Here is a 23,292-nt window from a genome sequence, read left to right as displayed (position 1 = left end):
CCTGAGATTATCCAAAAAAACACTGACCCTGGAAATCAGGCATCATAGAAAATTTACGGCACTGAAAGAGGCCACTTGGCCCAGTCAGTGCATTACTGGCCAGGCAGGTGCTGATGTTGCACTAAAAGAAGAAAGAAAGAAAGAAAGAGATGCATTTATATAGTGCCTTTCACAACCTCTGGACGTCTCAGAGAGCTTTACAGCCAATGAAGTACTTTTGAAGTTGTAATGCGGGAAACTACATTACTTCCTGTTGGGGTTACGACTATCTAGGTTAGCATGATCCCAAATGCACGTTTTACTATTTAAACTACTACATTAGCCCTGAGCAGGTAAAACTGAAAAATGTAGGAATTCATTTGGAGCAAAATGTTTATATATTGTAGAATAAGTTATTATACCTGAAGACATCAAAAGCACAGCCTGGAGCAGAGCCACTTCACTGTCATCCAAGTTGAATGCAGACAAAGATATCCCCAGATCAAAGATTGCATCAGATACAACACCAAGGCCTCCATTCTTTAACTGTTCTCTTTTGACAGCTATCTCACCATTCAAAGTTAAAGTCTCACTCTCAGGGTCATAGCGAACTGCTGCCCTGAGGGACATGATTTCCATACAGCAGCCTTTCAGAAGGATAATCTGGTCTTCACACGGCAGCTAGAAATTAAAGAAGGAGGAATCAGTCGACATAAAATATTAGTTGTACTCAAGCACTGATATGATCACTTTTGACAATTTTCATTCTACATTTAATTAATAATGGGGTTTTGCTGAAATTACAAAACAATTGAAAGAGAAATAGTAAGCTATCAGAATTAATCACCTGTACAGCCGCCCAAGGAAAACACTCAGGATTATATCACTTACGTAAGACAATATTTCTCCTCTTTTGAGCATGCTTAGTTTGCTGCAGGCTGAGTCTTTAGGCTCTTTCAGCACTCTTGACCATGGGCTACTCCATGCTGAACCTATTCCGACATTGTGGACAGCACGGCCTAGCAAAGCCCAGCAATCGTCCACAAATTAATCCCCTGAACTGCACTGGTTGCAGATTGAATCTGTCTGTAGGCAGCTGAAACAAATGTTTCACAGAATCACAGAACTGTTACAGCGCAGAAGGAGGCCATTTGGTCCATCGCATCGACACCGGCTCTCCGAATGAGCAATTCACTTAGTGCCGTTCCCTCACCTTCTCCCCGTAACCCTGCACATTCTTCCTTTTCATATAACAGTCTAATTCCCTTTTGAATGCTTCAATTGAACCTGTTTGCACCACACTCTAAGGCAGCGCATTCCAGACCTTAACCACTCACTGCGTGAAAAGGTTTTTCCTCATATTCTTTTTGCTTCTCTTACCCATTACTTTAAATCTGTGCCCTCTCATTCTCAATCCTTTCACGAGTGGGAACAATTTCTCCCTATATACTCTGTCCAGACCCTTCATGATTTTGAATATCTGTATCAAATCACCTCTCAGCTTTCTCTTCTTCCAGGAAAACAGTTGCAACTTCTCCAATCTATCTTCATAACTGAAATTCCTCATTCCTGGAATCATTCTCGTGAATCTTTTCTGTACTCTCCAATGCCATCTTTCCTAAACTGCGGCACCCAGAACTGGACGCAATACTCTAGCTGAGGCCGCACTCGTGTCTTATATAAGTTAAACATAACTTCCTTGCTCTTGTACTCTATGGCCCTATTAATAAAGCCTAGAATACTGTATGCTTTATTAACTGCTCTCTCAACCTGTGCTGCCATCTTCAATGACTTATGCACATATACACCCAGGTCCCTCTGCTCCTGCACCCCCTTTAGAATTGTACCCTTTATTCTATATTGTCTCTCCATGTTCTTCCACCAAAATCAATCACTTCACATTTCTCTGCAATGAACTTCATCTGCCACCTGTCTGCCCATTCCACCAACTTGTTTATGTCCTTTTGAAGTTCTACACTATCCTCCTCACAATTCACAATACTTCCAAGTTTTGTATCATCTGAAAATTTTGAAATTGTGCCCTGTACACCAAGGTCTAGGTCATTAATATATATCAGGAAAAGCAAGGGTCCCAACACTGATCCCTGGGGAACTCCAATGCAAAACTTTCTCCAGCCCGAGAAACATCCATTAACCACTACTCTTTGTTTCCTGTCACTCAGCTAATTTCATATCCATGTTGCTACTGTCCCTTTTATTCCATGAGTTACAAGTTTGCACACAAGTCGGTTGTGTGGCATTGTATCAAACGCCTTTTGAAAGTCTATGTACACCACATCAACAGCATTGCCCTCATCAACCCTCTCTGTTACCTTCTCAAAAAACTCCAGCAAGTTAGTCAAACATGATTTTCCCTTAAGAAATCCATGCTGGCTTTCTTTAATTAACTTGCATTTGTCCATGTGACTATTAATTTTGTCCTGAAATTATTCTTTCTAGAAGTTTCCCCACCACCGTTAAACTGACTGGCCTGTGGTTGCTGGGCTTATCTTTACACCCTTTTTTGAACAAGAGTGCAACATTTGCAATTCTCCAGTCCTCTGGCACCACCCCCAAGTCTAAGGAAGACTGAAAAATTATGGCCATTTCAGATTCCTTCAAAATAGGTGTTCTAACCAATGATGACAGGAACCAACACCAAAGTAACTGCATTTTAAGTACAGAACTGCTTTAAATATTCCTGTACATTTGTAGTTCACCCATTCAGTCCCATCCTGTTCCAAAGTATGGGATTGTTCAGCTAGGGCTAAAGAGGGGCACAAGATTGTCTGTCTCCAGTTTGCATTCCTAAGGCCAACAGCAGACAAATGCTAGGTTTGAGATTTTCTATCTTAAGCCCTATATCTGAGGTTTCCGGTTGAACCACAATGTAACAACGGTGACTACACTTCAAAAGTACGTCACTGGCCGTGAAACACTTTGGGAGGTCCAGAGGACCTTTATAAATGCTCAGTCTTCTTGTAAATAGATCTAATCACTTTACTGACAATGTTGCAAATGCTTTCTTCTCTCTCCAACTCCCCTCCTGAAGGCTCAGGCACAATTCCATAGGTGCCCACCAGCACCTTGTACAAATGGGTAATCTTGTTGTGTGAGGCTTCTCAGCGAGTTTCATCATCTTATCCAAAAGTGAGCCATGCTGGAGCTGAGTCTGATCCTATCCACATCTGACATCCACAGACTTTTCTAGCAGGGGTTATTGAACAGCCGGTAGAAGTGGTAATCCTGTTTGGCTTTGCCCTCCTTTTCTCAGGACTGCCGATGTATATTGCAGAGTAACTGTCTTCCTTGTAGACACAATTCCTAGGGAATTTTACACCTAGTTGATGGTAAAGCTCTGAAATCTCATGATTAGCGAGTTCCACATTATATTTCACATATCCAAAATAATAAGTCAATAGATGTGTATTTTATTGGAGGTTTTGGGGCTGGATTTTCATTACAGAGTTGAGAACCTGATGCCCAGAACATTTCTGGGTCACAACCCCGCACTGATATTTTAAAATGTAAAACACTTAATTGGCCTGGGTGCGAGTCCGGTGCCCAACTGAAGGTGCTGGAAGCGCTCTGGAGATGGGAACTGGTTGCTGAGGAAAATCTTAAAAAGCAAGCGGCAGCCATCACTGGCCTTGCCATTGCATTCAGTAAAGCAGCACCAGGAGATCAGAGGGCCTGTATGGGCACCCCATTTCTCTGATGTCTCCCTGGAGGCGCTCATTGATGCAGTGTCACAGAGGAGAAAGCTGTTCTCTGGAAAGTTCTTCCCAGCCTCAGGAAGGAGAAATCCACCCAGCGAGACTAAGAGGGCTTGGATGGAGGTGGTCACAGAAGCCACAGCAGCTGGGGACTAACGAGAAGAACCTGGGTGCAGTGCAGAAAACAGTTAAATGACCTCTTGCAATCTGGTAAGGTGAATGGCACCAACTCGCTAAGCACCAGAATGCAGGTGACCTGACCTCACAGACTGTTCATAGTTCTCCCTCACATATAGGGCAACATTCAGATGGAGACATCGCGGAGGGAAAATCAGCCCACATGTATGTCATGCTTGAAGAGATGAGGGAGAACAGCCTACTCATGAATCTCCTCTCATCCTGCAGGTAAAGAGAGTTCATAATATGTGGGAGATGGCCAAACAGGAGGTGGAGTGGCCCAACTCCACATGCTGACAGCAGGCCAGGGCAAGGAGGAGAGCCAGACAGGAGGCCATGAACAACACAGACATTGGATAACTCTTTCTTGAGGTGAAGGGCATGGAGGAGACTCTTGCCCAATGTGAGACATGCCTGTTAGACTGCTGTCATCTGAGGGGTTGGTTGTGCTGGGGTGCTTGTTGAGTAGGACCAGTTCTCATCACCTTTTTCTTGCGTCTCCCACATGGCCAGTTGCAGAGCGGGACCAAAGTGGACCTGCCGTATTGGCGTCGACATCCTCGGTGACAGGGGGAGAGTCCACGGAACCTGCACCGTCACATCATACCTTGGCACCTTCCACCAACGGACAGACATTCATCTCAGTTGGGCCAGACATTAGTGCAGAACAGGGAGCACTGGTTGAACCTCACAGTATGTGCGAGCAGGAGGAGGAGGGTGAGGCAGAGTTACCTGTGGGCAGACCCCCTTGGAGGATGGACGACAGACACAGGGATGCTTCGCTGGATGAAGATGCTGGGCCTCAGGTGTTTTTTTTTATTTGCTCGTGGGATGTGGGCATCGCTGGCCAGGCCAGCATTTATTGCTCTTTCCTAATTGCTCTTGAAAAGGTGGTGGTGAGCTGCCTTCTTGAACTGCTGCAGTCCTTGGGGTGTAGGTATACCAGAGTGCTGTTTGGAAGGGATTTTGATCCAGCGACAATGAAGGAACGGCAATATAGTTCCAAGTCAGGATGGTGTGTGGCTTGGAGGGGAACTTGCAGGTGGTGGTGTTCCCATGCATCTGCAGCCCTTGTCCTTCTAGTTGGTAGAGGTCGCGGGTTTGGAAGGTGCTGTCGAAGCAGTCTTGGTGCGTTACTGCAGTACATCTTGTAGATGGTACACAGTGCTGCCACTGTACGTTGGTGGTGAAGGGAGTGAATGTCGAAGGTGGTGGATGGGATGCCAATCAAACAGGCTGCTTTGTCCTGGATGGTGTCGAATTTCTTCAGTGTTGTTGGAACTGCAACCATCCAGGCAAGTGGAGAGTATTCCATCACACTCCTGACTTGTGCCTTGTAGATGGTGGACAGGCTATGGGGAGTCATGAGGTGAGTTACTCACTGCAGAATTCCCAGCCTCTGACCTGCTCTTGTAGCCACAGCATTTATGTGGCTGGTCCAGTTCAGTTTCTGGTCAATGGTAACCCCCAGGATGTTGATAGTGGGGTATTCATGAATGGTAATGCCATTGAACATCAAGGGGTGATGGTTTGATCCTCGCTTGTTTGAGATGGTCATTCCCTGGCACTTGTGTGGCGCGAATGTTACTTGCCACTTATCAACCTAAGTCTGATGTTGTCCAGGTTTTGCTGCATCTGTGCACAGACTGCTTCATATCTGAGGAGTCGCGAATGGTGTTGAACATTGCACAATCATCAGCGAACATCCCCACTTCAGACCTTATGACGGAGGGAAGGTCATTGATGAAGCAAACAAGCTGGGTCTTTCTCGAGAATCTGAGGCAGATAAGTTCCTATTTGTTGGGAGGTCCCTGAGGCCTTGAGGAGCCATGGGCAGGCAATGGAAGAGTCCATGCAGCACATGTGCTCCTACCTGACTCAGGGACTTGATTGCATGAGGTCCTCCATTGAGAAATTGGGCAACACCTTGGAGAGCCAAATGCAGCATCACTCCGAGTGGGTGCAGGAACAGTACACTGACATGCACAGAGTGATGCTCTACAGAACTGACTGCTCAGTGTTGCTGATGGTGCAAAGGTGCTTGGACTGGATGCCGCTGTCTCAGTCGGTGGCCGCTTCCAGCATCCATGTGCACTACGAAAGGGCTGAGACGGTCCTAGCATCAGATGTAGGGGGCCAACCCCTCAGGGGGCACCAGCGGTACCCTTTGGCCCCTCGCCCCCTCCGACTCAGGAGCCACCTGCGTGCCAGGGCCTTGTGACAGAGGCAGCCCCTGCCATGATGCAAATGTGGCAGCCTGTGGTGGATAACTGATGGGCACCTCCAAGACGCGGATTGAAGTCATGGGCATTTCAGCCAGTGGCAGAGACAATGGAGTAGGCTGCCTCCACCTCATCCTCTGCCACAGGGGGAGCACCCTGTAGAAGTGTTAGGGAAAGGAGGGCACCATTGTGCTATTGTCTACATCTGTCTATTTTGTTTGCCTCACAATATATCTTTTTATTTCATCACTCTGACAGGTGTGTTGTTGATGTCTCATCTCGAAAGGGGAATGTCACATTGTGGGGCAGGTGGCAGGAATGTGGGCCCTGAGAATACCCATGCCTTGTGATGTTGGACAATGGTGGATGGAGGAACCCTTCATCTGCATGTTCATGACTGCCAATGCGACCTCACAGTTGAGGATCATACAGGTAAAATAGCTCTCCATGCTGGATGGTGATGTCATGCTAGGCCCCCACCTGCACATTAATTTTGTCATGAACATTGATTTTAAACTGTTACTGGAGTGAAGAAAGGACATGTTAAACAGATCAGCCGTGGCTGGAAAAGACATTTGCGTATTAACAGATGGTGGTTGGAAGGACAAAGGACTTTTCCCGGACACATTCAACCCACAATGGACCTTGATCACCAGGTATTGTGTCTAAGAGGAGCATTCCAGAGATTGCGAAGGTGATACAATCCAAGACGTGGTCAGACCATTTAGTCACATGACTAACCAGCTTGGCAACCTGGGTTTTTCTGAATTAGTTTAGTTTAGTTTAGTTTAGAGATACAGCACTGGAACAGGCCCTTCGGCCCACCGAGTCTGTGCCGACCATCAACCACCCATTTATACTAATCCTACACTAATCCCATATTCCTACCACATCCCCACCTGTCCCTATATTCCCCTACCACCTACCTATACTAAGGGCAATTTATAATGGCCAATTAACCTATCAACCTGCAAGACTTTGGCATGTGGGAGGAAACCGGAGCACCCGGAGGAAACCCACGCAGACACAGGGAGAACTTGCAAACTCCACACAGGCAGTACCCAGAATTGAACCCGGGTCGCTGGAGCTGTGAGGCTGTGGTACAAACAGTTTGAACTAAGAGTGTCTGTTTGCTCCTGGACTGAGATCTCTCTCCTGTCTGCTCTCATCTCTTTCTCACAAGCCTCTGGATCCACTGAAGACACATGAACCCCAAGAGAGAAAAGTCTCCTACAGCAAACAAGGTTTAAGAAGAATACTGGGCCCCAACGAAAAGCAAGAACTATTTACAGTCAAAGACTCTACAGTGAGCTCAAAGAACTGTCACAAAAACTCTTCAGATATTGCCTCAAGCTTTTCACTTTATTTTTTCTTCTGCTCTTTTCTGTCTTTATTTGCATGTGTGTATCGCATATGCATGCTAGTGTTTGTGTGTGTCATGTATCCGTAGGCGTTAACCGATTTACAGTTTAAGTTTAATAAATTTCAATCTTTTTTCTTTAAACCTAAGAAAACCTGTTTGTGTTGGTTTCTTTGCCTTATAATTGGAAAGCGGTGAACAAGGCTTCACCAAGGGGGAGCTAAAAACATGGTGTGTTTAAAATTAAACCCTGTTACGGTAAGACCAGTTGAAGGCTGAAAGGGAACCCTAGAAACCTTTCTCACCTGGTCGTAACAGTGAGTTTAGGAGTCATCAGCCCTAAAGGCTTTGGGGAGATCAAGTGATGCATTGTTGAATCAGCATGGTCCATGCTGCCATGCTGGCCTGCATTTCACCCTGAGGTCTGGGACAGCATGGCCGGGCATCTCCACTGCCTGGGCGCTGGTCACCTCAGGTGGGAGCCGTTCCCCCTCCTATTCTTCCTCTTCTCAGTCCTCCTCCAAGGCGCAGTGTCGATCCAGCCCCTCCTCTTCATCCATCTCCAGGCCTCTTTCCAGTGTCATGTTGTGCAGGGTGCTGTAGACAACTACGATATGGGACACTCTGGCTGGCTCATACTGGAGGGCACCACCTGACTGGCCAAGACAATGGAAATGCATCTTCAAGTGGCCAATGGTCTGTTCAATGCAGGTCCGTGTTAGATGGCGGCTCTGGTTGCATTGCCTCTCTCCATCCATGTCTGGGTCTTGAACGGGTGCCAGCAGCCACCGCAACAGAACACACAGAAACCATAGAAAAGTTACAGCACAGAAAGAGGCCATTCAGCCCATCATGTCTGCGCCAGTTGAAAAAAACTAGTTCTTGAGTAGTCTTGGGTCATGCCTTCTTCCCCTTGCAGCCCCTCGCTGTGCTCCACTAGCCTCCTTAGGGGTTACCCTTCATCCCCCAGCAGCCACCCACAGAGTCTGGATGTGGGCCTGAAGAGGCACGGCACCTAGGATCCATCAATGGCAGCAAAGCCCAAAGCATTCTGTACCTGCGCTGGCTTTTCTGTGTCAAAATGGATGTAGTCCCCCGCACTCCTGAAAATGGCATTCGTGAGCTGCCCGATGGCATGATCAGCTGCTGACTGCGAGATGCCACCTAGGTCTGGAGCTGATCCCTGGATTGATTTGGTTGCATTAAGTTTAGGGCGATGGTGACCTTGACGGCTGCAGGTAAGGGACTGCCATGGGGGCCATGACATCGTTGCGGATCAGAGCACAAATGTTCAAGATCAGCTGCCTGGAAAGGTGCAGGCTCCTGTCGCATTGGCACTCTGTCTTTGAAGGCAGCTGACATTCGGGCGGTAGATTCAATGTCTAGGGTAGTGCCTTCTTCCCCTTGCAGCCCCCCGCTGTGCTCCTCTAGCCTCCTGCTGCCCAGGAGGTTGCAACTGCTGCAGCTCATACTGGCTGCTCTGTCCAATATCAGAGCAGTCTGTTCCCATCTGGTCTCCCTCAGCTGAGCTTTGTGAGTTCACCACGCCTTCCACCGCCAACCCCAGCTGCCCAGTGATGCCAGCGGACTCACGTTCCTCTTCGGATTCCGATCACTCACCACTGAGAAAAGCAAGTCTTCCAGCTCCAGCTATGGCTATTCTGTGGCACTTTTAAAGCAGCTGTGATTTATTTTTGGGTCTCTGCATTATTTTAATCAGCTCTTCCCATTTCCCTCATGGCCGCCACAGTGTTCATGACTTGTACACCCTGCTGTGTTCCAGGCATGGTGTTTTCCCCGTTCCCTTCCTTCAAAAATTGAAAACTGCTGCTGCCAAGCCTGTTAATGAGCTCCTCAATGAGCTCAACAGGCAATTAATTGGAGGCGTGCAAGGTTGTCGTTCCCTCTCTCCCAGTATCCCTTTCAAAATAACGCTGTATTCAGGAGGCGGCAGGACCCAGTACTGACCATCAAGAATGCGATCTTGAAATTGCACTCGCACCCGCCCTTTAAAAATCTGGCCCTTTATCTTCTTATTCTATTGTGGCTGTGAATGTTCAAAACTTTGGTCCCCCATTGGACAAACAATGTCAGCAAATGGTAGGAATGCAGCTTCAACTTCAACATCTACATACAGCAAGTTAAAAACAAGTATCACTTTTGAGTAAAATAAAAATGAGAAATGCTGGAAATACTCAGCAGATCTGGCAGCATCTGTGGTGAGAGAAGCAGAGTTAACGTTTCCGGTCAGTGATCTTTCATCAGAACCGTGGCACTTTTGAGTACTGTTCTTCATAGTAAAAGCTCTAGATTTATCAGCATGAAGCAGGGCCCTAAACAAAAGCATTTGCATAACCTGGAATGTGGGCCCCTTTCAAAGATCTGTTCTTTGGTTCCATATCACTCCAATGTAAAGGGAAAAAAAATCTTGGCCGGTATTCTACGTTGGACAGGAGGTCCCCTCCACAAGCCAAAACGTTGGTGGCAAGCCCACCTCCGCCTTGCCTGGGAAGCCATGCTGGGATCTTTTGCTCCCCAGGCTCTTAATTGGTCTTGGACGGCACTTCCACCTCTCTGAGACAGGAAGTCCCACCTAATGGAGCTACCGACCAATCAGTGGGCCAGCCGCTCTCAGTCCCAGCAGTGCCACTGGGAGTGGTGGCCACTTCTGGGACTGCACCCAGCCAACAGAAGGAAGAGGGACGACGGCCCTGGAGCCAAGGTAAGTTATTGGGGCCTCGCTGGGGACAATTGGCTGGGCCCCAGTGAGGCATGGGGGAGGTCGGTTGGGAGGGCGGGTCGTGTTATGCAGAGGGGGCGGTTGGGCCCTGGGGGGGGGGGGGGGGGTCTTCCATGGGGCACAGGGTGCCCAATCAGGAGGGCTGCCTCCAGCCTGCAAGAAGGCTGCCAGTTTTTACCTGGCGGGGTTCTGGGGGCCTGAGCTGTCTGCCGGCCACTGGTAAAATACCAGAGGAGCGGGAGGAGGCCCTTCCATGGCAGTTACTTGGCAACTTAAAGGCCTTGATTTTCCTGGGATGGGTGGGCCGTTTCTCGCCGCCGCCCCGCATAAATTTTCAGCGGGGCGGGAATGCCCCGGGAACGGCACCACCCCCCCCCACCCCCCACTGCCCCACCACCAGCCTGCTCGTAAAATTCCAACCCTTGTTACAAAGCTATTTTTAATAAAACCTTTTGGCATTAGGTTTAGTTGTTGTTAACAAGCTGGTTCAGTTAGTGCGTGGCCTACATACACATCATGAATTTTAGATTGAAGGTCACTTATGTGAGATCCCCTTCTGCCTCCGGGAGCACTGAGGAACCTCATGCTTCTCCTGGTGTAAGTAGTGAAGCTGTTTCCTCATCATTACTCTATTGAGCTTCCTGAGACAACAGGAACTACATTAGAATGTTGTGAATTCTTCCCCCCTCCCAAAAAAATACAATTGCTTATGTATCTACAACAACAACTTGCACTTGCACAGTTGCTCTTCTTGTTTTACAATTTATTTTTGGCATTGTTTCACTGATCTTGACACCCATCACTGCCTTTCCCGTGGGCCGAACATCAAACGTGAGTCTGTCTCTCTTAAGTTCTTAAATTGAAGCAGAAAGCTGCACCTTGGTTGCTCCACTGAAGCCCAAGCCTAGTCTGTTGCAATTCATAGATGGGCTGCAAATGGGCAACCAGCATGCCTGCATGTAACCAGCAAGAGGCTGCTTAAATATGCAAATCGAGGTTCTCTGCCATTGTGGGACCCTGCTTACAATTTTCAGGTAAATGGGTGGGGGGGGGGGGGGGGGGGGACTGTGAGCTGTGCATGCTCTGCCCATTTGTACCAGGTGGTGAGCAGCCTAACCAATGATCCTCAAATGGTCTGCTGTTGACCAGTCAAGAAAAGTCCTCCTGACTCTAAAAATACTGGAGGCCATGTTTGACCCCCCTTCACTGCCCTGACAGGATGGCAGGTTCAGTATGGGAGCCGCCTGATTCCTCTCCCTCCAACAACCTTTGAGCTGCAGCAGGGAATCCAATTGGTGCCAGCAGCTCTGCAGCAGCATACAAATGAAGCCCCAATCCGAAAATCATTGGGATCTTCTGCTGCTGGCTTTGGGGAGGCGATGGGGATACTCTGCTGACTTTGTGACCTTTCCAGGTGGCAGTTACAAATTGTCCCCATTATATGATGAACAGGGCAATTCAGGAGATTGAAACAATTTTGGAGGCATCAACTTCTTCAGGACACCTTCATGAGATCAGTTACACCAAGAAGTCACAAAACAATTGAAAATATTCTTCTCCTTCTCACTGTTTAAAACGAACATCTTTGACCAAGCTTTTAATCACCTGCCCTAAATAACCTTCTTTCGCTCGGTGAGAAGCACCTTGGGATACTGTCCCATGTTGATGGCACTATATAAATGCAAGTTGTTTGTGATATGGGCAGCATAAGTTTAAAGGAAGTCATGTACTGGCATTTCAAAAATGCATCAATTTTTAATGGGCCCTTTGAGCCTCAAAGCATGACAGTTATGTGCCTCACACCACAACAACTTGTATTTATTTTGTGACAATAATGCAATAAAACAACCAAGGTGCTTCACAGGAGGATTATGAAACAAAATATGACACAAACCAAATAAGGAGATATCAAGGCAGATGAAAAAGCTTGGTCAAAGAAGTAGGTTTTAAGGAGTGTCTTAAAGGAGGAAAGTGAAGTCGAGGGGCAGAGAGGTTTTTTTTTAGATTAGATTAGAGATACAGCACTGAAACAGGCCCTTCGGCCCACCGAGTCTGTGCCGACCATCAACCACCCATTTTATGCTAATCCTACACTAATCCCATATTCCTACCAAACATCCCCACCTGCCCCTGTATTTCCCTACCACCTACCTATTCTAGTGACAATTTATAATGGCCAATTTACCTACCAACCTGCAAGTCTTTTGGCTTGTGGGAGGAAACCGGAGCACCCGGAGAAAACCCACGCAGACACAGGGAGAACTTGCAAACTCCACACAGGCAGTACCCAGAATCGAACCCGGGTCCCTGGAGCTTTAGGGAGGGAATTCTGGAGCTTAACGCTGAGGCAGCTGAAGGCACAGCCACCAATGGTGGAGCGATGAAAATTGGGGGTGCTTGAGGCTAGAATTAGAGGAGCACAGGTATCTCGGAGGGTAGTGGGGCTGGAGGAGATTACAGAGGTAGGGAGGGGTGAGGCCACGGAGGGATTTGAAAACAAAGGTGAGAATTTTAAAATCAAGGCATTGCTTAACCAGGAGCCAGTGTGGATCAACGAACACAAGGGTGAAGGGTGAATGGAATTTAGTGCCAGTTAGGACATGGATAGCAGAGTTTTGGGAGGTTGATCAGGAGTGCTTTGGAATAATCAATTCGAGAGGTAACAAAGGCATGGATGAGAGTTTCAGCAGCAGATGAGCTGAGGCAGCAGTGGAGTCGGGCAATGTTACACAGGTGGAAATAGGAGGTCTTAGTGATGGTGGGGATATGTGGTTGAAAGCTCATTTCAGGTCAAATATGACATCAAGGTTACAATTAACCTGGTTCAGCCCCATACAGTTGCCAGGGAGAGGGATGGAGTCAATGGCGAGGGAATGGAGTTTGTGGTGGGGACTAAAGACAACGGATTCAGTCTTCCAAATGTTAAATTGGAGGAAGTTCTGCTTATCCAGTACTGGATGTCCGACAAGCAGTCTGACAATTTAGAGACAGTGATGAGGTAGAATTGGATGTTGTCAGTGTACATGTGGAAGCTGACGTGTTTCTGGGTGATGTCACCGAGGGCAGAATAGATGAGAAATAGCAGGGGGCCATGAATATCACCTTGGAGGACACCAGAAGTCACAGTGTGTGGTAGCAGGAAGAAAAGCCATTACAGCAAATTCTCTGCCTACGATTAGACAGATATGAATGGAACCAGGTGAGGACAGTCCCACCCAGCTGGATGATAATGGAGAGGCGAGATTCAAATATTCCATTAACAGAGGGATAAAAATAAAGAAATCCTACCTCACAGAACATTGGTAGCTTTTTGGCAAAATCCACTACCCTTGTAATTGCGGGTGTGATTATTTTTGTAAACTCACTGAAGGCTTCCAGGTCCACCTTGCTCCCTTCAGGTGCATTCAGTATTGGCGCTTGCCCAATATCTTCAGGCTAGAAAACGAACAAAATGATACATGTAAATATTGCTTTTTGAAATTATTTGTGCACTCCCACTTCTGAATATCACTATGCTATCCTATTACGGCAACAAGTAGAAAAAATGTTCACTGCATTTAATATTAAGCTGGTTCTCTTATAAACAAACCATCAACTACTTTTTAAAAAGTCAGTTTCATCCCTCATTTTTTTCATGAAGAAGGTGACATGCTATCCTCTGATTCCAAGGATGCTGGGTGCCTTTAGTTCACAGTGCTTCAAGTTAAAACACCAGAATTTTTGGAAAAAGGAAAAGTCCTTAAGGCCTGTAAAACTTTTTAAATAGATCAACCTCATCCTGTGGCATTGTCAGGTGCATGCACATCTGTACAATCTTTAACTGCTGGGCAACCAAACCAGGGATCTGGCCAAAAGAAATCACTTTTGATTAATTCACTGATAGCGTCCATCTCAGCTGCAGTTGCAGCTGAATCTGTTGTCTTATTTCTGGACCAGACACTGTGCTAAAAGTAGGAATCCCTGGGTTGATGATAGATTAATGCTTTTTGCCTGCAGCACTTAGTCCAATCCTGGAATAAACATACATACATACATATGAACTAGGAGCAGGAGTAGGCCACTTGGCCCCTTGAGCCTGCTCCACCATTCAATAAGATCATGGCTGATCTGATTGTAACCTCAACTCCACATTTCCACCTACCCCTGACAACATTTCACCCCCATGCTTATCAAGAATCTATCTACCTCTGCTGTACAAATATTTAAAGACTCTGCTTCCACCGCCTTCTGAGTAAGAGAGTTCCAAAGACTCATGACCCTCTGAGAGAAAAAGTTCTCCTCATCTCTGTCTGAAATAGGTGACCCCTTATTTTTAAATAGTGACCCCTAGTTCTAGATTCTCCCACAAGGGGGAACAGCCTTTCCACATCCACCCTGTCAAAACCCCTCAGGATCTTATATGTTTCAATCAAGTCGCCTCTTACTCTTCTAAACTCCAGCGGATACAAGCCTAGCCTGTCTGACCTTTCCTCATAAGACAACCCACCCATTCCAGGTATTACTCTCGAAAACCTTCTCTGACTTGCTTCCAACGTATTTACATCCTTCCTTAAATAAGGAGACCAGTACTGTACACAGTACTCCAGATGTGGTCTCACCAATGCCCTGTATAGCTGAAGCATAACGATCCTACTTTTGTATTCAATTCCACTCGCGATAAATAATAACATTTTATTTATTATTTTTTTAATTAGAGATACAGCACTGAAACAGGCCCTTCGGCCCACCGAGTCTGTGCCGACCATCAGCCACCCATTTATACTAATCCTACATTAATCCCATATTCCTACCACATCCCCACCTTCCCTCAATTCTCCTACCACCTACCGATACTAGGGGCAATTTACAATGGCCAATTTACCTATCAACCTGCAAGTTTTTGGCTGTGGGAGGAAACCGGAGCACCCGGCAGAAACCCACGCGGCCACAGGGAGAACTTGCAAACTCCGCACAGGCAGTACCCGGAATCAAACCCAGGTCGCTGGAGCTGTGAGGCTGCGGTGCTAACCACTGCGCCACTGTGTCGCCCAATTTTAAGCATTCTATTAGCTTTCCTAATTATGTGCTGTACCTGCATACTAACCTTGTGCGATTCATGCACTAGCACACCCAGATCCCCCTGCATCTCAGAGCTCTGTAATCTCTTACCATTTAGATAATATGCTTCTTTTTTATTCTTCCTGCCAAAGTGTACAATTTCACACTTTCCCACATTATACTCCATTTGCCAGGTCTTTGCCCACTCACTTAACCTATGTATATCCCTTTGTAGCCTCCTTATGTCCTCTTCACAAGTTACTTTCCTTCCTATTTTTACATCATTAGCAAATTTAGCAACCATACCTTCAGTTCCTTCATCCAAGTCATTTATATAAATTGTAAAAAGTTGAGGCCCAGCACAGATCCCCGTGGCACACCACTCGTTACATCTTGCCAACCAGAAAATGACCTATTTATCCCTACTCTCTGTTTCCTGTTAGTTAACCAATCTTCTATCCATGCCAATATGTTACCCTCTACACCAGGAGCTTTTATTTTCTGCAATTTCCTTTGATGTGGCACCTTATCAAATGCCTTCTGGAAATCTAAGTACAGTACATCCACCAGTTCCCCATTATCCATAGCACATGTTACTTCTTCAAAGAACTCCAATAAATTGGTTAAACACGATTTCCCTTTCACAAAACCATGCTGACTCTGCCTGATTACCTTGAATTTTACTAAGTGCCCTGCTATAACATCTTTAATAATATCTTCTTCGAACAATTTTCCCCAAGATAGATGTTAAGCTAACTGGCCTGTAGTTTCCTGCTTTCTGTCTCCCTCCCTTTTTGAATAAAGGAGTTACATTCACTATTTTTCAATCTAGTGGAAAATTCCCTGAATCTGGGGAATTTTGTAAAATTAAAACCAAGGCATCAACTATCTCACTAGCCACTTCTTTTAGGACCCTAGGATGAAGCCCTACTTGTAAGTAGTCAATGTTTGCCTGCACACTTGTTGAGCGATGCACAGTATTCTGGATTGATGTCCATCTGTCAAGAGTAGTCTTGATCACTTTCTCCCTCTCTCTCTCTCTCTGTCTTTCTGTCCCTGTGTTCCCCCTCTTTGTGTCCCCCCCATCCTTCCCTCGCTCTCTCTCTCTGTCCCCCTTTCTCTCTCTCTCTCTCCTTGTCCCCCCTCTCTCTGTCCCCCTTTCTGTGCCTCCCTTTCTGTCTGCCTCTCGGCCCCCCTTTCTCTCTGTCTCTCTGCCCCCTTTCTCTCTTTCTGTCCCCCTTTCTGTATCTCTCTTTTCCCCCCTTCTGTCTCTCTCTCTCTCTGCCCCTTTTTCTCTCTGTCTCTCTCTATCCCCCCTCTCTTGCTGTCCCCTTTTCTCTCTCTCCAACCCCTTTCTCTCTCTCTCTCTCTGTCTCCCCTCTCTCTTTCTCTATCCCCCTTTCTCTCTCTCTCTCTCTCTGCTCAGGCATCAGTTTGTAAGCGCAGGTAAATAGTTGCTAAAATGAGCACAATAATTAATTAGAAAATAGAAGGGAAAACTGAGTAATCACCCCAATAAGACATCCTACATTGTATTATAATTCTGACAAAGTCTGCATGTAAAATGTTACCCTCTCTTATCTCTTTTCAGATACTAATAAGCCATATATCTCCAGAACTTTCTAAGTTTTGGTTCTCATTGCTTTATGTTTTCCTGCTGTATTGCAACAAAATTTGCAGACTTCGCTATCCCCACTTCAGGATTCGGACTCATGATTATTGTATCCATTGCATGAATGAGAAAAATATATTAACACTCTCTTTTACCTGAACTATATTTTAATCCTCTCAGTACTAAAGAATATTCAGATTTTCACAGCTTCTCTATTATTTTATCTGTGGAAATTGTTTTCTTCCCAAAATCTTTGGTGATGAAGGCTGAATATGATCAAAACATTTTCAAAACATGGAAAGACAACAAACACCGCTTAATTCAGGGAAGGCTGGGAATGAACAAATTCTGTTTAATTTTTCATCCGCCATTGAGGAACTTGCCAGAAATTTTCGCTTCTGTTTCCAATGGTTTCCTTGAGCATTGGTGCCCATGTGGGCCTCCGTTACTACTCTGATTAGTTCCCATTCCTCCTCTGTCGGCTCAGGTTTGTTTACAAGTGCCTTTGTCAGTTCCTCTCGACGTCTCTTTTCTCTGTTTTCTTCTATTAGTTTACGTTTCGCTAACCGTTTGCCATCATCCAACACCACTAATTATACAAAGAAACAAAACAACAAAATTACCACTCTTCCTTTTACATTGTGTGATCATTATTTCCCCTACTGTTACTACATTAACATAATTAGAATAATGTTACTGATGCCAGTTTAACCAGCTCCCCCAGCCAATATCTAGACGATTGTGATTTCAGGAATCTCTTTTGAATCAGATCTTTAAAAGGACATAAACTACCAAGCTTTTACAGATAAAAAGAAAACCACGAATGGTGGAAATCTGCAATAAAAAACAAAAAATGTGAAAAAAGCACAGCAGATTGAACAGTATCTGAATCCCTTCACCACCTTAAACATTTGCCTATCTTTCTGTTTCAGATGCTATTTTTGCCTACTGTGCATTTCCAGCATATGGTGCACTTACAATTTAGAAGAGTATTCTAATGATTATACTCTTTAACTGTAAGTGCTCTTGTACACATTCATGGAATGGTGAACAGCAATGATCTTGGGGGAAGGGGAGTGAAAGAAGTTATTTTTAAAAGTGGAAAACAACAAAGCTGAAATATCAATATGAAAGTTGCTTACAGTCAGTTGCCATGCCAACAGCAATGCACTTTTTGAACCGGCATTCCTGACATTGATTCCTTGTTACTTTGTCGATGATACATTTTCCTTCATATTTACAACTGTAGGCTGGATGAAGGTTTTTCTGTATAGTTCTCCTGAAAAAACCCTAAACAAAAAAAATCACCAGGATTTAGAAGAAACCCTTGCTCTAGGCCATCATATTATTTTACATTTCTAATATTTGTCAGTTCTGAAGAGGGTCACTGACCTGAAACGTTAACTCTGCTTCTCTCTCCACAAATGCTGCCAGACCTGCTGAGTATTTCCAGCATTTCTTGTTTTTATATTATATATTATTTTGTGATATTACATCCTTAAATTAGAGGGACTAGTATCCCATGACTTTCCAATGCACTACTGCTATAACTCTGATAGGAGTGCACTGAAAACACTGCAAATTAGGCCAGGACCTGACTACACCAAGAAGATTGTGGGGCCTTATAAGGGATGAATCTTCCGCCCACCTCTTGCAAGGCCAGAACTCGAGGAGAGGGCAGGACTGGGGCTTCAAAATGCTGAGAGCTCCTGGGTCCCCAGCCTCTCAGTTGGCATGTGCCTCATTGGCTGTATTATGAAACCAGGTGCAGCAGATCACCAATTAACTGGTGCTTGTAGATCCCACCTGGAGAAAATTGCTCAATGTTCTTTACATTTGGCTCCCTTATAGAGAAGGGAGAGGGAGAAAGAAAAAAGTCGACAGCAACACTTGGAAGAGGGCAAGAATGAAATGGGGGAAGCCCTGACAGAGAAGCTCCTTAGAAAATAGCAGCAGTGTGTACCATTTACAAGATGTACTGCAGCAATGCACCAAGGCTCCTTCGACAGCACCTTCCAAACCCACAACCTCTATCAGCTTGAATTACAAGGGCAGCCGATACATGGGAACACCACCACCTGCAAGTTCCCCTCCAAGCCACAAACCATCCTTAAACAAATGTATTCTCTTTCAGGCTGATGTTTCATGTACATTCAAGTGAAATACTGTTGGTTATACAAATAGTTTCTAGACTCACTTAACCTTTACACCTATCTCGAAACCTGGACATCAGTATATCTAAGCTCCAAGCTGCTCCACCCTGTCTAGGTCAACTTTATTCCACCATGTGACTTATGACTTTAAATTATGAATCCCTCCTATTGTATCCTCTCTATTCTCCATTTATTACGAGAATATATCTACCCTAATCTTTCGATGTAACCATGCCTATGTAACTTGAGTGTCCTTTTTTATTTATTCGTTCATGGGATGTTGGCATCGCTGGCTAGGCCAGCATTTATTGCCCACCCCTAATTGCCCTTGAGAAGGTAGTGGTGAGCTGTCTTCTTGAACCGCTGCAATCCAAGTGGTGCAGGTTCACCAACAGTGCTGTTGGGAAGGCAGTCCCAGGATTTTGGCCCAGCGACAGTGAAGGAATAGTGATATAGTTCCAAGTCAGGACGGTCTGTGGCTTGGAGGGGAACTTGCAGATGGTGGTGTTCCCATGCATCGGCTGCCCTTGTCCTTCTAGGTGGTAGAGGTCGCGGGTTTGGAAGGTCAGGGCGGCACAGTGGCGCAGTGGTTAGCACCGCAGCCTCACAGCTCCAGCGACCCGGGTTCAATTCTGGGTACTGCCTGTGTGGAGTTTGCAAGTTCTCCCTGTGTCTGCGTGGGTTTTCTCCGGGTGCTCCGGTTTCCTCCCACAAGCCAAAAGACTTGCAGGTTGGTAGGTAAATTGGCCATTATAAATTGCCCCTAGTACAGGTACGTGGTCAGGAAATATAGGGACAGGTGGGGATGTGGTAGGAATATGGGATTAGTGTAGGATTAGTATAAATGGGTGGTTGATGGTCGGCACAGACTCGGTGGGCCGAAGGGCCTGTTTCAGTGCTGTACCTCTAAACTAAACTAAACTAAAAGGTGCTGTCGAAGGAGCCTTGGTGCGTTGCTGCAGTGCATCTTGTAGATGGTATTTCACTGCTGCCACTGAGCGTTGATGGTGGAGGGAGTGAATGTTTGTGAATGGGGTGCCAATCAAGTGGGCTGCTTTGTCCTGGATGGTGTCGAGTTTCTTGAGTGTTGTTGGAACTGCAACCATCTAGGCAAGTGGAGGGCAGATGGTGGACAGGCTTCGGGAAGTCGGAAGGTGGGTTACTTGCCGCAGGATTCCTAGCCTCTGAACCTGCTCTTGTAGCCACAGTATTTAGATGGCTACTCCAGTTCACTTTCTGGTCAATGGTAACCCCCAAGATGTTGATAGTGGGGGAGTCAGCAATGGTAATGCCATTGAATGTCAAGGGGAGATGGTTAGATTCTCTCTTGTTGTAGATGGTCATTGTCTGGCACTTGTGTGCTGTGAATGTTACTTGCCACTTATCAGCCCAAGCCTGCATATTGTCCAGGTCTTGCTGCATTTCTGCACGGACTGCTTCAGTATCTGAGGAGTCGCGAATGGTGCTGAACATTGTGACATCACCAGCGAACATCCCCATTTCTGACCTTATGATTGAAGGAAGGTCATTGATGAAGCAGCTGAAGACAGGTGGACCTAGGAAACTACCCTGAGGAACTCCTGCAGTGATGTCCTGGAGCTGAGATGACTGACCTCCAACAACCACAACCATCTTCCTTTGTGCTACGTATGACTCCAACCAGAGGAGAGTTTTCCCCCTGACTCCCATTGACTCCTGTTTTTCTAGGGCTCGTTGATGCCATACTCAGTCAAATGCTTCCTTGATGTCAATGGAATTCACACTCACCTCACCACTGGGAATCAGGTCTTTTGTCCATTTTTGGACCAAGGCTCTCGTGAGGTCAGGAGCCGAGTGCCCCTGGCAGGCCCCAAACTGAACATTGATGAGAAGGTTATTGCTAAGTAAGTGCCGCTTGATAGCACTGTCTACGATACCTTCCATCACTTTGCTGATGATTGAGAGTAGACTGTTCGGGCGGTATTTGACTGGATTGTATTTATCTTGCTTTTTGTGTACAGGACATACGTGGACCATTTTCTACATTGCCGGGCAGATGCCAGTGTTGTAGCTGTACTGGAATAGCCTGGCTAGGGGCGCGACTAGGTCTAGAGGACAAGTATTCAGTACTACAGCCTGGACATTGCCAGGGCCCATAGCCTTTGCTGCATCCAGTGCCTTCGGTCATTTCTTGATATCACGTGGAGTGATTTGCATTATCTGAAGACTGGCATCTGTGATGCTCTCGTTCTCAGGAAGAGGCCGAGATGGATGATGCACTCGGCACTTCTCGCTGAAGATGGTAGCAAATACTTCAGCCTTTTCTTTTGCACTGACTTGCTGCCTCCCCCAACACTGAGGTTGGGGAGGTTTGTGCAACCTCCTCCTCCGGTTAGTTGTTTAATTGTCTACAATGAGTCATGACTGGATGTGGCAGGACTGCAAATCTTTGATCGGATCCCTTGGTTGTGGGAATGCTTAGCTTTGTCTATCACTAGTTGCTTTCCTCTGTTTAGCATGCATGTAATCCTAGGTTGTGGCTTCACTGGATTGGCACCTCATTTTTAGGTAGCCTGTTGCTGCTCCTGGCATGCTTGCCTGCACTCCTCATTGAACCAAGGTTGGTCCCCTGGCTTGATGATAATGGCAGAGTGGGGATGTGCCAGGCCATGAGGTTACAGATTGTGGATAATACAGTTCTGCTGCTACTGATTGCCCACAGCGCCTCATGGATACCCAGTTTTGAGCTGCTAGACTTGTGCTGAATCTATCCCTTTTAGCACGGTGGTAATACCACAGAATGCAATGGCTGGTATCCTTAGTGTGAAGACAGGACTTCGTCTCCCTAAGGACTGTGCGGTGATCACTCCTACCAATACTGTCATGGACAGATGAATAGGCGACAGATAGATTGGGAGGGTGAGGTCAAAAAGGTTTTTTCTTCTTGTTGGTTGTCTTACCACCTGCTGTAGGCCCAATCTGGCAGTCTATTTTGTATTCGTTTGTGGGATATGGGCGTCGCTGGCTAGGTCAGTATTTATTGCCCATCCCTAATTGCCCTTGAACGGAGTGGCTTACTAGGCCATTTCAGAAGGCATTTAAGAGTGAACCTCTTATAGTCACATGTAGGCCAGACCAGGGAAGATGGCAGATTTCCTTCCCTAAGGGACATTAGTGAACCAGAATTTTTTTACAACAATTGACAATGGTTTCATGGTCACTATTAGACTAGTTTTTAATTCCAAATTTATTAATTGAATTCAAATTTCACCACCTGTCGTGATGGGAATCGAACCTGTATCCCCGGGGCGTTAGCCTGGGCCTCTGGATTACTAGTCTAGTGACATTACCACTGTGCCACCACCTCCCCCTTCAGGGGAGGTGTCCTTCACGACTCAGCCAGCTTGGTCAGTAATGCTGCTACTGAGCCACTCTTCGGGATGGACATTGAGGTTCCCCACCCAGAGTATATTCTGTGCCATTATTACCCTCAGTGCTTCTTCCAAGTGGTGTTCTGCATGGAGGAATACTTATTCATTCGTTGAGAGAGAGCAATAGACTGTAATCAGCAGGAGGTTTCATTGTCCATATTTCCTCAGATGCCATGAGACGTCATGGGGTCCAGAGCCAATGTTGAGGACTCGCAGGGTCACTCCCTCCTGACTTTATACCACAGTGCCACCACCTCTGGTGGGTTTTTCCTGCCAGTGGGACAGAACATATTCAGGGATGGTGATGGAGGACACTGGAACATTGGCTGTAAGGTATGGTTTGGTGAGTATGACCACGTCAGGCTCTTGCTTGACTAGTCTGTGAAACAGCTCTCTCAATTTTGGCACATCCTCAGATGTTAGTGAGGTGGACTTTGCAGGGTTGACTGGGCTGGGTGAGCCTTTGTTGTTTCGGTGCCTAGATTGATGTAAGGTGTTCATGCAGGGTGTTCTTTTATTCGGTTTTTGACTTTTCTGTAGTGGTCTGATACAACTCAGTGGCTTGCTAAGCCATTTCAGAGGGCAGTTAAGAGTCAACCTCATTGCTGTGGGTCTGGAGTCACACATAGGCCAGACCAGGAAAGGATGGCAGATTCCCTTCCATAAAGGACATTAGTGAACCATTTTTTCCCCCACAACAATTGATCATAATTTCATGGCCACCACTACTGAGACTAGGGGCTGGATTTTATATCGGGCGGATGGGAGCTGACCACTGACGTAAAAGTCGGTGGTGATCCTGCTTCCACCTAGCCCGGGGATCCGTCCTGCATTTTAAGGGTCCCCGGGCTTTAATTGTTCCGAGGTGGGACTTCCACCTGCTTGA

At 46.3% G+C, this 23,292-nt stretch overlaps 1 protein-coding gene across 14 annotated transcripts in view; it reads right to left on the bottom strand.

Annotated features, from left to right (window-relative positions):
• Positions 1-23,292, bottom strand: part of thrb (thyroid hormone receptor beta) — a 308,544-nt gene that overhangs the window by 21,698 nt on the left and 263,554 nt on the right. For all 14 annotated transcript variants that reach the window (XM_068060006.1, XM_068060014.1, XM_068060036.1 and 11 more), the window contains 4 exons: positions 17,986-18,133; positions 17,227-17,432; positions 13,483-13,629; positions 402-660 (listed from right to left, as the gene is read on the bottom strand). In XM_068060006.1, the coding sequence (XP_067916107.1) occupies positions 402-660; positions 13,483-13,629; positions 17,227-17,432; positions 17,986-18,133 (760 nt within the window). The remainder of the gene's footprint in view (positions 1-401; positions 661-13,482; positions 13,630-17,226; positions 17,433-17,985; positions 18,134-23,292) is intronic.

The sequence above is a fragment of the Heterodontus francisci genome, chromosome 2, assembly GCF_036365525.1.
Source record: "Heterodontus francisci isolate sHetFra1 chromosome 2, sHetFra1.hap1, whole genome shotgun sequence".
In the NCBI taxonomy this organism is placed as follows: Eukaryota; Metazoa; Chordata; class Chondrichthyes; order Heterodontiformes; family Heterodontidae; genus Heterodontus; species Heterodontus francisci.
The sequence above is the reverse complement of the archived record's forward strand: the minus strand, read 5'-3'. Positions and strand labels throughout refer to the sequence as shown.